The sequence below is a fragment of the Physeter macrocephalus genome, chromosome 18 (genome assembly GCF_002837175.3).
Source record: "Physeter macrocephalus isolate SW-GA chromosome 18, ASM283717v5, whole genome shotgun sequence".
NCBI classification, from domain to species: domain Eukaryota; kingdom Metazoa; phylum Chordata; class Mammalia; order Artiodactyla; family Physeteridae; genus Physeter; species Physeter macrocephalus.
The window spans coordinates 31,651,551-31,668,024 of NC_041231.1; the positions used below are offsets into that span (position 1 = coordinate 31,651,551).

The following is a 16,474-nucleotide window of genomic DNA, read 5'->3' on the forward strand; positions in this document are numbered from 1 at the left end:
GACCAGCAGAAAACCCATAAACACAGTGAAGAAACTCCCCAATTCTAATATTTTAGAGCAAGAACTAGCCAACAAGAGTGATAAAGAGCATGACTCAAAACGTACTGAGTTATTGTAAATTGAACAGAAGTTCCACACCTGTCATTTCTACAGCTACATCCTCTGACCGGTAGGTCAGAGTAAAGACTTTCTAAGGCAGGCTTGGAATCATGAAAAGCATTGCCTTGGGACACATAGAGGCCCAACTCTATCCAAAAGAGCTGTTCTCTTTACAATAAAATTACCAAACCCTGCTGGATGCACAGTGAATCTTGAACAGCCAGGCCTTGACTTCACAACTTAGGTCAGAGACAGAAGCTCATCGTCCCTTTTCTGTTGTTTCTCTGCCACATTTCAAAGGCCTTTGCGTGGTGGTCAGACTTGATGGTGGAACACGCCGAGACGTTCCTCTCACTCTTTGCAGTGGACATGGATGCAGCGCTAGAGGTGCAGCCCCCAGACACATGGGACAGTTTTCCACTGTTTCAGCTGCTGAATGATTTTCTCCGGACCGACTGTATGTATCATCTTTGACTGTCTGACTTTCCTAAGTAGTGTGCAGTTAACAGATCGCTGAAACGTCTTTATGCCGGGCAGACTACAGGTTGGACACAGCTCTTCATAGTTTTATGATTACTTAAAAAAAAACCAAAAACCTTACAGCTGATGAAATTCCCTTTCTTCCGACAAGCGTCCTGTTGCAGGGAAGCCCTCTGTTGACTAGACAGAAGAACCCAAGAGCAGTGAGAAAGTGGTGCCCGTGCCTGTGGGTTTTATTTGCTCTTGAACAAGCTAAATTGACCTCTACACATTTTGAATTTTTATCAAAAGATGCTTTCTAGATGAAAAACAGTTTCTTGCTAAGTAACACCCCAAGCATTTCCAAGTATCTTACAGCAACACATAGCCATAAAATAGACCTTCCTCCCCAGGGAGAGTGATGACAGAAGAGAGGGGTACAGAATGTTCTTTCTTCCTGGTAACGTAAGGGGAAGAAAGGGAGCAGGTGCAAAGAAAACCTAAAAAAAAAAAAAGAAAAAAGTATCAATTGTTGCTTTTGTTGTTCTTTAAGGGGGCAATATTTTTTTTTTTTTTTTTTTTTTTTTTTGCGGTACGCGGGCCTCTCACTGCTGTGGCCTCTCCCGTTGCGGAGCACAGGCTCAGCGGCCATGGCTCACGGGCCCAGCCGCTCCGCGGCGTGTGGGATCTTCCCGGACCGGGACACGAACCCGTGTCCCCTGCATCGGCAGGCGGACCCCCAACCACTGAGCCACGAGAGAAGCCCGGGGGCATTATTTTCTTCCCCTTTTTAGAAGAGTGACACAGATGGGTAAAAGGTTTTTGAATTCCATTTTCCTTCCACGCAGATTGAAGCATGATGCCGCTCACGTACTTTTTCCCTTTCTTCTCCTTCTCCTCCTCTTCCTCTTCCTCCTCCTTCTTCCTTCTGGCTTTTTTTTTAGAAGCGGTATATTTAATGTAGAAGACAGTCCTCTCTATGTGTACGTTGTATGCTGATGGAGCAACTGTGGATTCTTACCGAGCTTTTGCTTATCTGTTCTAGATAATTTGTGCAATGGAAAATTTCACAAACACCTGCAAGACCTGTTTGCCCCACTTGTGGTTAGATATGTGGATTTGATGGAGTCCTCAATTGCACAATCCATTCACAGGGGCTTTGAGCGGGAGTCATGGGAACCAGTCAAGTAAGGAAACCTCTTTTGATACCATCGGAGTTTGGGTGCAAATGGCTGCAGAGTCATACAGAAATGGATTAATGGTGTCTCATGGTTTTCATTGTTCACATGGATAGAGAGCAAACACCATACTCCCAACTATGATGCCCATAGCCTCTTTGTCCAAGGAGGGGAGGGGGGAAGAGATTGAGAAATGTTTTATGAAATGGAATCTTTGGTTTATTGCACAAGATAAATAAGCAATGCGGGATATAAACCTGGCTGTGATATTTGTACTGTGTATCTTACTGCAGTGGTTTTATCCCTAGGTATTGATGTTTCCCAAAGTGTGTTCCATAGGGGTCTAGGCCAGGGGTCAGCAAACTTTTTCTGTAAAAGGCCAGATAGTAAATATTTAGACTTTTCAAGCCGCATGATCTCTGTCAAGTCTCAACTCTACTGTGTAGCACAAAAGCCGCAATAGACAATAGGTAAATGAACAAGCTGGCTGTGTTCCCCTAAAACTTTTTATTTACAAAAACAGGAAGCTGGCCTGTGGGCCAGAGTTTGTCATTTCCTGGTCTAGGCTTTTGAGACTCTCCTCAAGAAAAGGACTCTGTGGCCAGATATATTTAGGAAGCTCTGTGTATCCACTCATCTACCCCACACCCTTGTCTCCTGGAGAGCCTCAGAGTACACCAGCATATTTCAAAACTCGAAGAATATAGTCAGACAGAAACTTGTTTGACTGTGCTTAATCCAGAGTTTCCTAAATGTATTTGACCACACTACTTTTTTTTTTAAAATGGGATATCTACCCTGTAGGACCAATTACAGGAAATCCTGTAGGTCGTGAATTTGGCAATTTCCATAATTGCTTGGCAAATAGATCCTATCTGAAATGTGTGGCAGATTTGGTGCCACCTCCATTCCCCAGCAAGGAGGAGGGCTGTCACTCAAGGCTGCCAGAGGGTCAGTCTCAGACTCCCCTTTCTGGAGAAGTGGAGAACTCCTAGGCGGAGAGGATTTTCTGGTATGGTTTGAAAATCTCCAGTAAAGCCTGATAGTAGCTTTGCTCTGTTAGATTCCCTTTTTCCTGTAGGAAAAAGCATTTTCTTCTTTCTGGTCCTTTACATCTGCGGAATGTGGCAACCAGCATGGAGCAAAGGGGGGTATGCACAGCACACTGCCAGGCACTTCCAGAACAGATCGTCAAAAGCCTTTTCTCAGTTTGGAAGCCTTAACTTGTGCCCTGTCTTTAAGCAGTTTTCTGAATTGAGACCCTCCTTCTAATATTACACTGAATAAAATTCTGACTCATAAATCAAAGCAAAATAGCTTTTTCAGTCCATCCCCCTTTCCACATCTGAGCCACAAGAGAAGTTTCTTGACTTGCCCTACTGAGCAGGTTAATAGGCAGTAGCTCTTCATTTGTAAGTACCAAGATATGTAAATTTTAGCTTGTAATTCTCAGGTTTATAACAGTCTCTTAATATGGCCCTGCTGACTTTCAGCTCATGAGAATAGAACCGGGACCCTTGATGATAAAGCATGAATGAGTGATTGTATTTTTTTTAAATGCTCACTTGAATCAAGACAGTTGTCCTGTGCAGAACAGTTGTGAAAAAGGAAAAGGTTAAAATGAGTAATATTCACATTTTGCAAGTAGCAATGGTCTTGAAGTAGCATTTACTTGCTTGGGTTTAAATGTGAAGGCCACTACCCCAACACACGCAGGAGGAAATGATGGGTATCCTTCCCTGTTTCTTAAGGAGCCCTAGAGGTAGGGGGCTTGTTCTCCAGTTTCTAGCCAGAAGGCAAGGGCTTAAACCTCTCTGTCTTCTCATCTGTAAAACTAATTTTTAAAAACATCTCTACTCAGTGTCTGAGAATTGTCATGAAGCTCTGTGATAATGTCACTGAAGTCATTTTATAACATGTTAAATTCTTTAGAAACCAAGCTAATGACTGCTATGCCTTCTGAACCATAACGTATATTTGATCAGTCAGAAGTACACATAGACTTGAAATCATTTTCACAATTGGAGGTCTTAGTCTGGGAATGTTTTCTCAGGGTTGTTTTAAGGAGTGAAAAAAAAATAAAGTATGAACTCTCGGATCAGTAATTTAAAGATCGGAAAATTAGCAAAGGATTGATCATTCGTGACTAACAACCTGAGAATATTTTAGAGGGATGTGTTTTATTTCTTAATTAGCTTTTGGCTGTCCAAAACTGTGCTGGAGGCTCATGAATGTGGCTGTGGTTTGTTTAATTCATACTAAATAGTACGTGCTTTTCAGAGCAGGTGGAGGTATTGGAAAATGACAACTAAAACATAAGCTAAATTAAAATTGTTTGAAATCACCTACATTTTATTAGCTAATTTGAAAACACAATGTGGATGCCATGGGACAGATTTGCAGAATGGCCAGCACAAAATGAAGGGTATGAAAAAAGTGGGAACACACTTATGTGATAGGAAGGAATAGATCTCTCTACTTCTTACTATGCCAAGAGAAAGTATGAGCTTCTATCTAACCACTAGATAGAGGGTTGATAAAGAAGCAGAGGTTCTTTTTTTTTTTTTTCCAAGTAAAGAATGATCTTTTGGGGATATTTTTCACCAATTTCACTCAAAAATAAGAAGCTGACTTAGATAAATAGATTGTTTGCTCAATCTTCTCTAATTTTGACGCATGATCCCACAGTGTACACACACACACACACGCACACACACACACACACACACACACACGTGCCCCCAACAGCCCTTCTCTCAAACAATTCTTATACTTGAATAGTTCTGTTCTTCTACTTTTCAAAAGTCATGATTATAGGTACCTGATTATAGGTAAAATGACTGAGAAATGCATTGCAAAGCTTACTTCAAGAAAAACTAGTACAGTTGACCCTTGAACAACACTGGTTTGAATGGCACAGGTCCACTTATATGTGGATTTTTTTCAGTAGTAAATAATGACAGTCCTACATGGTCAGAGATTGGTTGAATCCACAGATACAGAACTGAAGATAGGAGGAACCACAGATACAAGGGATAAATATAAAGTTATATGTGAATTTTTAACTGTGCAGGGGTCAGTGCCCCTAAGCCCCGTGTTGTTCAAGAGTTAAAAAAATATTTCAAATGTTAAAGAAAAACAACTCTGACAAGGAAAGGCTACCAATATATCGAAGTAGCTAAAAGCAGATTTTAAATATTCTTTATTGTTCAGATCTTCTTATTTCAAAATATGGTCCTATGAAAGAAAATAGAGATAGCATCATCATTTCGGCTTGATACAACTGAAGTTATTTGATAGAAAGGGTGAAATGTGAGTCCTTATTGCTTATTTCTCTAGAAGGGTGGCCTTCCATCTCTGAGGAGAGAAGAGGGAAGCTGCATCTCTGTTTCCATTAAGCCAGATCATGGTGGTCATGGTTTGAATCTCTAGGCCTTTGTGGAAAATGTCATCCCATAGCTTCTAACCACAGCTGAAGATAGTCAGCCTCTCGAGGGCAAGCCCAGGCTGGACCCCATGGACTTCTCCGGGGGTCCATGAGGACACGTCATAGCGCCACCACCCACAGCTGGGCAGGTTGTTCAAAACCCTCCCAGCAGCCCTGAATATGAGCTTTTGGTCCTACCTAACAGACGGACCACACTTCTACCAGCTCTTTAGAGTTGGTTTGTTGCTCATCTAGTCATCCTGACCTTCTATGTGGAAGAAAACTTAGAAAGCTTCTAATCCAAAGCTTGCCAAGTCTAGAAAGCCCTCTGCACTACTCTTTCCTTGACAGGTTGTCTCTTAGTCTCTACTTAAACACTTCCAGGCACAAGGAATCCACGCTTCACTGTTGCCCATTTCAGGTCAGGATGATTCTGAATTATAGAACTAAACACTGCTTGTTGATATATGCACACTGAAAACCTTGGGTTTCTCATTTCTCAAAGTGCACTTTCTCTCTCTCTGCCTGAGACAGACATGTGAAAAGTATTTTCGGAACGTCTTTTCCCAGATTGTCAAAGCTGTCACTATCTTAATGATAATAAAATGTCAGACCAAGGATACCTTAGCAGTACTTGGGTGGCCTGGTATGAAATAGACAAGTATTAGACAAGGAGTCAGAATTCTTAACTCTGCCAGTAATTTGCTGAGTGATCTTGGGCAAGTCAGATGACCTTCCTGAGCCTCCGTATCCTCCTTTGTAAAACAGGAACTTTGAATACCCCAGACTTTCCATCATTAACATCATAGGAAATGTGATCTTCCGTATTCACTTCGTATATACACTTAATCAGCACTGCCTCCCTAACACCTAGAACAAGGCCTGGGACAGGTGTTCAATAAATATTTATTGATTAGCTGACATTTATTAAGAAACCCTTACGGGCTGAAAATTGTAAGAGTACCACAGGAAAACTATGGGGAGAAAGGAAGCAAAAGAAAGATCTATTCCCCTGATCTGGGATTTCAGTCTGGTTGGGTCTGCACCACACACACACAAGAAAAATGACTTTCAATATTTACCAATGTACAAAGAACATAAGCAAGACTTATGAGGGTATAGGTAGAAGGGAATGAACCTCCACTGAGGAGTCATAAAGGAAATAGTTTGGAGAGTGTTTCAGAAGGGGTAGGGATGTTGGGAAAGAACATGAGCAAAAGTAAAATTGGGGGGAAAGTAGGGTAGGCAGTAGAAACAGTGAATGTATGGTTTGGGCCAGCATGGATTATAAAGGAGACAGGCTGTAAGGTTGGAGAGATAGTTGGGAGGTTCTAAAATCCCGTGAGGTTTAGAACTTTGTTCACTAGGTCACGCATTCTGAACAGGAGATTTACAGCTCCCAAAGATGGTGGAAATTGGTTTTTGGTGGGGGGCAGCGGAGGAGGGTGTGCAACAAAAAAAATCTTCCTCTTGTTGTGTATATGTATAAAGCACAGGTCTATATACAGTGCATAAGCAGATATACAGTATATTGGTGGTATTAAAGTTTCACGGGGAAGGCAGTTGGGGGATCTGGTGGTGGTAGGAAATAAAAGCTTGAGAAACACCCCTCTAAACTCTAGAAAGATATCAAAGAGTGCCCCATACCCCTAAGTAGGGATTAGACCTAAGAGTAAGCCAGGAAAGGGGTTTCAGTGTTCAGAGCACCAAGGGAAGACAAGATGTACCACATATATCCATGCAACAAAAGGCTCACAAAGTGGAAGGCATTCTGTGTCTTAAATCTAACCCCATCCATAAATCCGAAGCAGAAGACTTTAAGACCCAACCATATCCTCTCTGCACAGAGACCCAACCTTATTAGAATTCATCCTGGAAGGAATGACTCTGCCATCCGTAGAAATGATGAGACATGCACACATTTGTACCTTTCATCCGTGTGAGAGAGAGAGCAGATGAGAATTTTTTAATCCCGTGCTCCAGGGATGGGTCCTTTGATATGAATGGGAGCTACCCTTTTTCAGCAGTCCCCAAAATGAATGAGTCTAATTTTTAACATGTATCTGTTGTCAGGATTGCAATTTACACTTCTTACACTATCCAGAGATATCCACTTATGATTTTCACAGATAAGCATGCTGGACTTGTTTTTAGGTAGTTGCTAAAGGACCCTCTAAAGTAATAGTTTGTTATATCCATCAGCAGCTCCAGGAGTGCTACAGGAAAATTCCCCCTTTTTACATATACTGCTTGGAATTGTCTCTCTGGTTATTAATATAAGTTATTAATAGCCAAATGAATTATTAATAACATTAGTAATACACTATATTATTTTGCTAAGAGCAGAAATATCAAGCACGTTTCTTCAGCCTTTTAAAAGTAGATCATGAAACTGTGTCACAGGAAGGAAATGTTTCTATGAGTGCAGTGCAGCCATCCAGCCAAAATGTCATATTTTACAAATACAATATGTTTTGATTAATCTAAGTATTTTATTAAGTTTTCATGTTTAAAACGAAGCTCATTTCTAATTTGTGTGCCCACCAACCGCTAATATGTTTAAAGTTGCTTTTGCATACGTTTGTATGTTATTCGTTCCTAGCTACTTTTAATTCACTCAGAATTGACGTTTTAACTTTCCAGGCTGCCATCTCGAAGGCTCTCCTAATTCCTTGATCAATATTCAGTGTGTGTATCATTTAATGATCACATTTGCTTATATAGGCTTACACATGTCTCAGTGGAAATTGCCAACGGTTTTGTTCCATAGCAGTGTTTAAGACTGAGAACCACCAGGGACTGAATTCAAAGGCAGATTCCCCAGTTAAACAGAGAAACATGGAAGGAAAAGTTCCATTTTCCCTTCCACTTAATAGTCAGCTTTAGCTAATCTTCTCTTGAGTGTTCCCACGAGAGCGCCCTTTCCTCCCAAGTAGAGAAGTGTAATTGGCTTTCCCCAACTGTGAAGCGTAAAGGATGAACCTGTGAGACACCTGTTTCCCTTAAGGAAGAGAATGCCAGGTTGGCAATTTTGCATTCTAGGTTTTTCCATCCACCAGCCGGGGCTGTATTCCCACCATGAAAGGGTAGCTCATTTCTAGAGAGAGACAGGTGTCCAGACTATTTCTAGAGTCCAAAATTTCGGGTGTATCAGGAGACTTGCCCCCCTGAGCAAGCCCAGAGGCAGCTCCAGCCTTTGCAAGAGCTGTGTTAGTCAAATACAGCTTGCCCAGGGCAGAGCTGCTTTGGCAAAACTTGCTCTTCTGCAAGATCCAAAAAGAAAACCTCAACTTCTTTGCCAAAATGCTGTCAACTCCACTTAAACAGGAAGGCTCCTCTCAGATGCAGAGTTAGGCTGGGCTCCACTGTGCCAGTGACTTTGGCTGGATGGAACACCCTTGAAATGCCACTACAGAATCACGAGGTGCCAGCTGGTTGAGCAGTATATGACACAGTCCCTCCAAAGAGATGTGGTTGATGCTCTCTGAGGTTTTTGTTTTGCTTTATTTTCTCTCTTTACCCATAAAGCCATCCATCGCTCTTTCATCACGTCAGTTGATCGATCTTTGTTCAAAAAACAAAACCTGATACGAGGTCACAATTTTTAACTGTTTATCATTTTTACCTTACATTTTAACTTTTTACAGAAAATACAAAACTTGATTAATATTCACAAGCTGAACACATCCATGTCACGATCCCACAGATCAAGAAACAGAACATCACCATCACCCCCCAGAAGCCCCTGTCACCCTTTCTCACAGTCTCTATCTCACTTTCAAGGGTAATTACTTGTGACAGAAGGCCACATTTTAGATCCACTTGTGGTCAAAGAATTCACTATATGAGCTGAAGTTGGGATTCTTTTCTTTTCCTTTTTTTCAGTGTAAACCCTTCTCCACTTTAATTGGACTTAGTTCGGGAGGGGATGTTTCCATTTTCTTTAAGCGTTCTATAAAATTATGCAAAGCTATTCATTCTTTTTGATACAATTCCTTCATCTTCGCCGTCAACCCTGATGCTCCATTGCACATACGCCTGTCTTCAGAAGTAGCGGTTGGAAAGAATTCCATTTCTGTCCATTACCATTAAGTATACGTTCAATTGGGTAAAGTTCCTGCTACACCTTGTATCTACTCTCTGACTTAAGAAATGTGCCTCCATCAAAAATAATTTGTAAATAAAAGAAAAAAATTAAAGTGTTCCACCCTTTCTATTAGTCCCGGCTACTTCACCGCAGCCCTAGCCACAGCGACGCCAAGAATTCCGTGAACTTCAAGTTCTTTGTATGAGACAAGGTCTAGACCCTTGTGGCAATGGATTTGGAAACTGAAGGCCCCTCACAAAGGCACTGAAATAACACGATCATTGTATACAGGCGTCCATGAGTGTCCACGCTTTTCAGTCGCTCTGTGGTTAATTTTTTTCCACTCACTTTTATCATTTCTCTCTGAACACTGAGCCGCACCACAGCTCCCCATCCGTAAGCTGCTTTCTGAAACGTGTCGCTTAAGTTTTCGTTATCGTCTTGCTGTGGACTTAGCCAATTTATTTACGACTGTTGTGTGCTTCTGCCACATCTGCATTGTCACTGTGATGGTATTTTTTTCTTTCTGTCTGTTTCTTCCACAGGAGTTTAACCAGTAATCTACCCAATGTGAACCTACCCAATGTGAACCTTCCCAAAGTACCAAATCTACCAGTTAACATCCCTCTAGGCATCCCACAAATGCCTACTTTTTCGGCACCGTCATGGATGGCTGCTATATATGATGCTGAGTGTGTATTCAGTTCACATTAGATCTAATTTAAATTTAAGTGATCTTGGCATGGATATGTATTGTTTATTTCTATACATCCTATATAACGGAGATGGAGATGGATAATTAGACATATTTTGCTGATCATACAGAGACAATATTGTTTATTTCTGGCATGCAGCGCGTTTGTAAGACGTTTGCTATATATACAGCACTAACAATTTGTCTTAACGCCCACTGAACGTTTGAGGACTGTGTTTCACTTCCTGAATTCCTCTGCAAAAGGCTTCTTCCCGTATATTTTTTTATTTTATTTTAATGCAGGTGACGTGACTTTAGGAGTTAATCATCCAAAAATAGTCCAGGAAACCTCTTTGCTGGGCCAGCCGGTCATTTCTGGCTTGATCCAAATCAAAGAGGAAAGCACACCTACCTAGAAGCTGGTTTGGGCTTTTTTTTTTTTTTTTTTTAATAAAAAATTCCTAGAGACTGTTTAAACCATAAAGCATATTTCTGGTGTCAGCAAATGGCAGGATATAGTAACAGTATGTTCAGGGCTAAATGAAAATTTCTGAATGGATCAAGCCTTAGGAACATAAATGTTATGTAAAGGTACATTCCAAGGTCATAATACAATTTGGAGCATTGAGATCTAGGTAGCAAGAAGATGTCTAAATTTGAGAATGCACTGCAGTTAAATTTGGGGCTAGCCGTATCATCTGTGGTCTCAGTGTAGGGCCACTCTCTACACTCATCCATACAAATGCCAGCAATGCATGGGGTTTGTTTCCCTTGGAGGTCAGGTCACCCCTTTAAAGCCGGCAGTTTGGAGGGTGGAGGTTGAGAAGCCATTTCTTCTAGCTTAGGAAATGAATCCTCTCTCCTTCTTTCCTTCTCAAGTAGAAGATCCAGCACCCCGAAATCCTACCTCAGGGAAATTAAATTAGAACCACATGCATGATTTAATACGTGAAAGAAGGTTTAGCAATTCTATACCCTCCTTTGATCCTTTTCTTAGACCACAGCTAATTATAGGCCAGATAAGCTTTTTCTTGAAAGAATAAATTGGCACATTTTCAAAGGGAATTGTTATTATCAAAGGAATAAAAAATGATCTGAAACTGGCAGTGATGTTTTGAAATCTCAAAATCACATTTGTCAAGATGGCCCTCCACGTTTTTATTTCTGCAGTCACCCAGGTAGAGAACAGAACTTTACAATGACTGCTCTACTTGGCTTCTCCAAAGCTACCTAATATTTTTAAAAACCCATATTTGCTCACAAGTTCACAATGAAATCATCTGGTCAGTCTGATTTTCTTTTAAAGACAAACAAAAACCTCCAAAATTTGTATCTGGCAAAAAAACTTCTAAAACAACCCCATAAATCATATTCATGCTAAGATGACTATATGAAAAGTCAGATTAGGTAGTATCTGTTAAAACTTAAAAAATAAATATCCAAAAGCTTCTCTTACCTCCCTCTGTGCATGTTCTGTGACATTGTTTTTGAAAAGATATGAATCAAGACATTGTAATAAAGCAGATAATGGTCTCCATTCAATTAATTAAGGCATAAGTGGGAACACATTTTGGTAACTGCTCAACAATCAAAATAATCTTGGTGCTATTGCCTTAACATTAACAGTTTATCTTAAAAATAAAAAGAAAATATTCTTTTCCTCATGTCAAAACTTAATAATAAGCTCTTCAAAGAGAAAGAAAAAAAAAAAAAAACCCTAGAAGAATTTTTTGAAACTCTGAAACCAGATGGGTGTCAAAATGTTGTTGTAATAAATACCAATTATTGCATTCATATGTACTTAATGATTTAAAACATACAACCATGCAGTTCCAAAACGGGGTTTCGACTAGGCAAAGTTGGGGTTTCTTTTCCCAAGCATAGGATGGGATGGGGGGAAGGCTGAACTTTTACGGAGAAACAGTGCATTCCCCCACTTTTGAACAGTGCCTACGACCGTATCTGAAAAGAAGGCGTCGATTCTCGATCACCCACCAGGAAATGCCTGATTCTATATCTTTTCATATTTTCAGTTTCCTCCTCTGCCACCTTTCATTTTAAGGACGTGTTTCCATGTTACCTGCTCCTTCGTGTCAGATACATTTACGTACTGACCTCAGACTGGTCTGTCCTTGAAAGCGTTACCCTGTTGGTCCAGGCCGTGGGCTCCCTCCCGGCATGTTGGGAGTCTTCTCCTACCCCCATCCCCCTGCAGTAGCTGTGTATGCCTTTATGCACTAGCTATATTTCTCTCTCTGAAGCATTAATTCAATGCAGCTGGCATCTGTCACAATAGAAACACCCACTCTCATCTGTTTCTATAGACGATGTCAGAACAAGTGGTAATGCATGGTATGTTGGACGTTTTATAAATTGCCGTGTTAGCATTAGTGGTATGCGAGGAAGGGAGTGGGAGGTGGCCACCCCACAGAGCTGCCGATGGGATTCTTACCAAAGAGAAAGCCAGCCAGGGAAGGGCAAGAGGGTGAGAGGTGGAGCATTTCCTGTACGCGGGCTTTCCGTCGATGCCCCAGGTAAAAGTTTCTTAGACGTCATTGCACAGAAAGGAATCAAGACCAGTTTCTCCATCTGTACAGAGGACTGGGTAAGATGGTGCAACGGTACAAGAGCTCAGGTTTTGAGCCCTAAAGCTTTGCAAATATCCCTTGTCCACTCACCTCCCCCCACAACCCACCTCGTCCTGGGGCTGCCTATGCAACGGGCTGGTCTGTGCAAATTGGACTGATAACCAAACTGAATGAGAATCTTGGATTCAAGGTATCCAGGTGGACTCGGCTTGACGTGAGTCACCCCAATTTCCTTCCAGCTCTTCAAGAGAGAAAGCGGGTCCTCGCTCACCACTTTGTTAGCACTGTCCTTTTACAAATGAAAGTCTTGTGCAGTATCCAAGAGGTCTCCGCTCTGGAGGGCAGCCGGGGAAATGCATGAAACCCTGAATTCTAATAACTGCATGTTGCCATGTAGTTATTATCCGTTGAGACCTACTTCTCCCTCTGGTTCGTGGCCTTCATCTGAATCATCACATGTGTTAATGTGGTTATTAAAAGAAGGCTGATTTTTACCATACCTTGTTCTAGTTATGGGGCAGCACCTTCCTCAGACTTCTCACTGGTCTGGACTAATTGGCCGAACAAAGCCCACGAAGTCACGTATGGTAAAACTCAAAATCTGCCGGTGGAGATCGCCCCCACCTCCACCGCCAACATGCGTCGTTTTGTATGTTGAAGCCACTGTTTGCCTTAAGCCTTCCAGCCCCCAACTGTTCTTGTGTCAGCTTTTGCAGAACCCTAGGCCAGTGGGTGACTCTTGTTTTCAAATTTTTATCCTGCCAGTAACGGATCAGGCACTTCCGAAGATCTGTTCTGGAAACTTGATGCCCTTCAGACCTTCATTCGGGACTTGCACTGGCCTGAAGAAGAGTTTGGAAAGCACCTGGAACAACGGCTAAAGCTGATGGCAAGTGACATGATTGAATCTTGTGTCAAAAGGTGAGCATAGGTGGCTGGACAGGTTTCGGCACCCCTTCCCCGCTGGGCACTGACTTGGGGAGAGGTGAGGGCTCCCACTCTTACAGTTGGCCGTAATTTGGAGTGTTTTGGAGAAGGTGATTGTTTGTCAAAGTCAGCTGGAGTGGTGACCACCTCACTGTAGCTTCTATTCACCTTCCCCACGTCTGTCCCAGACCCAACAAAGGATGGCACAGAATATGCCTGCCAGTTTTTTCATTTAGCTCCATGAGGAAAGTGTCCTTCTTGTCTCTGTATCCCCAATACCCATAAGTGTCTGGCACAAAATATTTAGTTAATACATATTTGTTAAATATCTGAGTGTATGCATGGGTGGATAGCTGGCTGGACGAAGGAGAAGCACGTACAGTTCTAGAGCCAGCGTATGCAGTACAGGTAGCAGGCATCTCTTGACTCTCCAGCAATGCGGGCAGGACCGCCACAACATCATTCACTCTGTGTATATGAACTGAGCATGTACCATTTGCCAACCATGAGTTGTCCTGCCTAAAATCTAACTAGATAGCAACAAAGGGGCATGGCACATTAAATGTGCATTTTGATTTTCTACACATTGCCTGGGTTGTCACCATGGCATTGAGGTGGGAATGCTGCATTTGACCTTTCTAAGTAGACTTTCCTGAGAAAGAAGAAGAAAATGAGGACAGTGCACATCCACTCAACAAAAATTGTTTGGGCTTCTCCTGTATGCCAGGCACAGTGCTAAGTTCTTGGCACGCCAGGAAGGATGGGAGATCGCACCCCTTCCCTCATGGAGTATCTATTTCTGAATATCCGAGGCAGAAGTGAAATCCGTCTGATTTGACATCATTATCATCACCCTGTCTATCCCCAGACACACATCCAAGTTCCCTTTCCAGTTCAGAACAGTTCCATTATTTTTCCTCATTCAAAAACACCCAAAATCCCCCAAGCAGCACAGACTACTCTGGATCTCCAGATGTTGTACAGCTTAGCTGACGGATCAGTTGTGTGTGATGGGGGCTGGGTTTGGCTGAGAGTGAACTGAGTTCGTTATTTTGTATCTTGGAAGAAGAAAAGAGAAGTAATAGCACTTCAGACTGGAAACCAAAAGGGCAAAAGACCTGCACAGCCCCAGGTAGGGGAGCATCTCGTCAGGAATTGGTAAAGGAGACACATGCTGTGGGGAATCTGGGCAGGTGTCCGATGGCACTTCTGGAAGCTTAAAATCCTGGTGATTCAGATTTTGTGTTTTGCTCTTTTCTTTCCAGTTTTAGAAGCAAAGGCAGGCCTATTTCTCAAACCAAAGGTCAAAATCTTTCCTTAGGGTTTTGAATTCCACCATTTCCTACATGGTCTGTAGCAGTTTTAGGAAAAGTAAGCCTTTCCCTATGGCCAAACCATCCCACCAAAAACTTCTTGCAGGGCAGTTTCCCTGTGGTGAAAAGTTCTCCCTTCATCTGTACTAGCGTCTACAACGCAGTAGAAAGAACCCTTACTAGCTTCTGATCTGTGTACGCAATCGTACAGAAAGACGTGTGTGTCCTTCTCTGAAAAGCCAGACTTCTGAGTAGGGAGTAAGACATGAGGAGATGCTGGGAGGAAAAGGGAACACATAGGGATGTGAAAGGTAGATAGTGACTCTGTTTTCTCCCTTACCACGTGCATTGGTGTGCAGGAGCTTAGCTCCCCGACCAGGGATCGAACCCACCGTGCCCTCGGCAGTGAAAGCTCGGAGTCCTAACCATTGGACCGCCAGGGGATTCTCCTTACCACGTGTCTTTATGGATCAGCCACCTCCAAGAGTGTGAGCTACTGAAAGGCAGGGAGTGTATCTTGTTCATTTTGAACTCCTCACCCTCCCCGGGTCCCCGCCTCACGCCTGGCACATAGTGGCTGTTAAGTAACCTTTTGTGAACAGAAGTCGGTCAGCTGCACATGTACACCTGGCACTGGACACATAAATACCCCCATGTCCCTTTCAGTTGAGGCCCCATACAAAAGCAGATCAGGGCAAACATAGGGGCAAATGTCATCCCCAAACCTCCAGATTCAGAAGGTAAAATGTGAAGAAGTCCTTGGATGTTGTAAGACACAGAATCTACATTAGTAGAGCCTGGAACATTTGCTTTCCTCTTTGGGACAGAATAAAAGGGCCTTGTTCTAGAAGGGCAAGGACATTATTGCATGGATGTAAATATGCAATGCCCAAAAGTCAATCAGGCACTCATTTCCAAGTTTCTCAGCAGTTGAAACCGTTCATTGGATGGACTTGATGGTGCCACTGGTCTGGTCTGTGTCAGGTCCTGTGCTCCACACAAAATAAAGCACCCTAACTGCCCTCAGAGAGTCAGTGGATTAAGTGACCTCTCCATTCTTGGCTTTTCCTTCCCATGGAGCCCTATCAGTCGTATTAATTTTGCATTCAGCTTCCTCTTTTCACAGCCGCACACTCCAAGGGCTATGAACAGCTCTCCTGTGAAAACAGAAGACGATTACTTCATTGTAAGGGAGTTATTTAGCATTTCCATTTCTCAAATTGGGCCGGAACTGGCACACAAACCTCAGAAGATCAGTACAGGGACCTGTCCAAGTCAGTCCCCATCAGGCCCCCTTTTCACAAAACCAGAAAGTGATGTATTTTAAACGTAGCTTAAAATGATCATCATGATTAGAAAGCTTCTTCAGTGCACCGAGTCTTTGGGAGCCAAGATCATTTATCTTTAACATGATCATATAATATATAGGAGTGTTTTAAGAGGTTTTTTTTTTTTTTTTTTTTAAGTTTTTTTCTTAAGAACTGGGCTTCCAACCTTAGAAATTATACTTGGCTTCCCTGCCTGCACCCAGGGTGTGTTAGCAAGCTGGCATCCTTTCCTGAGCTAACTAGCTGTGTGGTCCTCCCCATGCACTGTTAGAAAACTGCTACAAATACCTCTTAAAGCAGTGCTTTCCTGGTGGCTGCATGATCTCCAGAACCTGACTGTGAACAATGCTGAAAAGATGCGCTGGTCGAAAGGA

General features: G+C 42.3%; 1 protein-coding gene across 8 annotated transcripts in view; it reads left to right on the top strand.

Annotated features, from left to right (window-relative positions):
- The window catches only part of CADPS (calcium dependent secretion activator), a 489,257-nt gene that overhangs the window by 389,876 nt on the left and 82,907 nt on the right, over positions 1 to 16,474 (top strand). For 6 of the 8 annotated variants that reach the window (XM_024124105.1, XM_024124106.1, XM_024124107.1 and 3 more), the window contains 3 exons: positions 400 to 556; positions 1,604 to 1,745; positions 13,298 to 13,453. In XM_024124105.1, coding sequence (XP_023979873.1) covers positions 400 to 556; positions 1,604 to 1,745; positions 13,298 to 13,453 — 455 coding nt within the window. Of the gene's footprint in view, positions 1 to 399; positions 557 to 1,603; positions 1,746 to 9,795; positions 9,943 to 13,297; positions 13,454 to 16,474 lie in introns of all 8 variants that reach the window. The other 2 variants (XM_024124104.1, XM_028479465.1) reach the window with 2 other exon arrangements.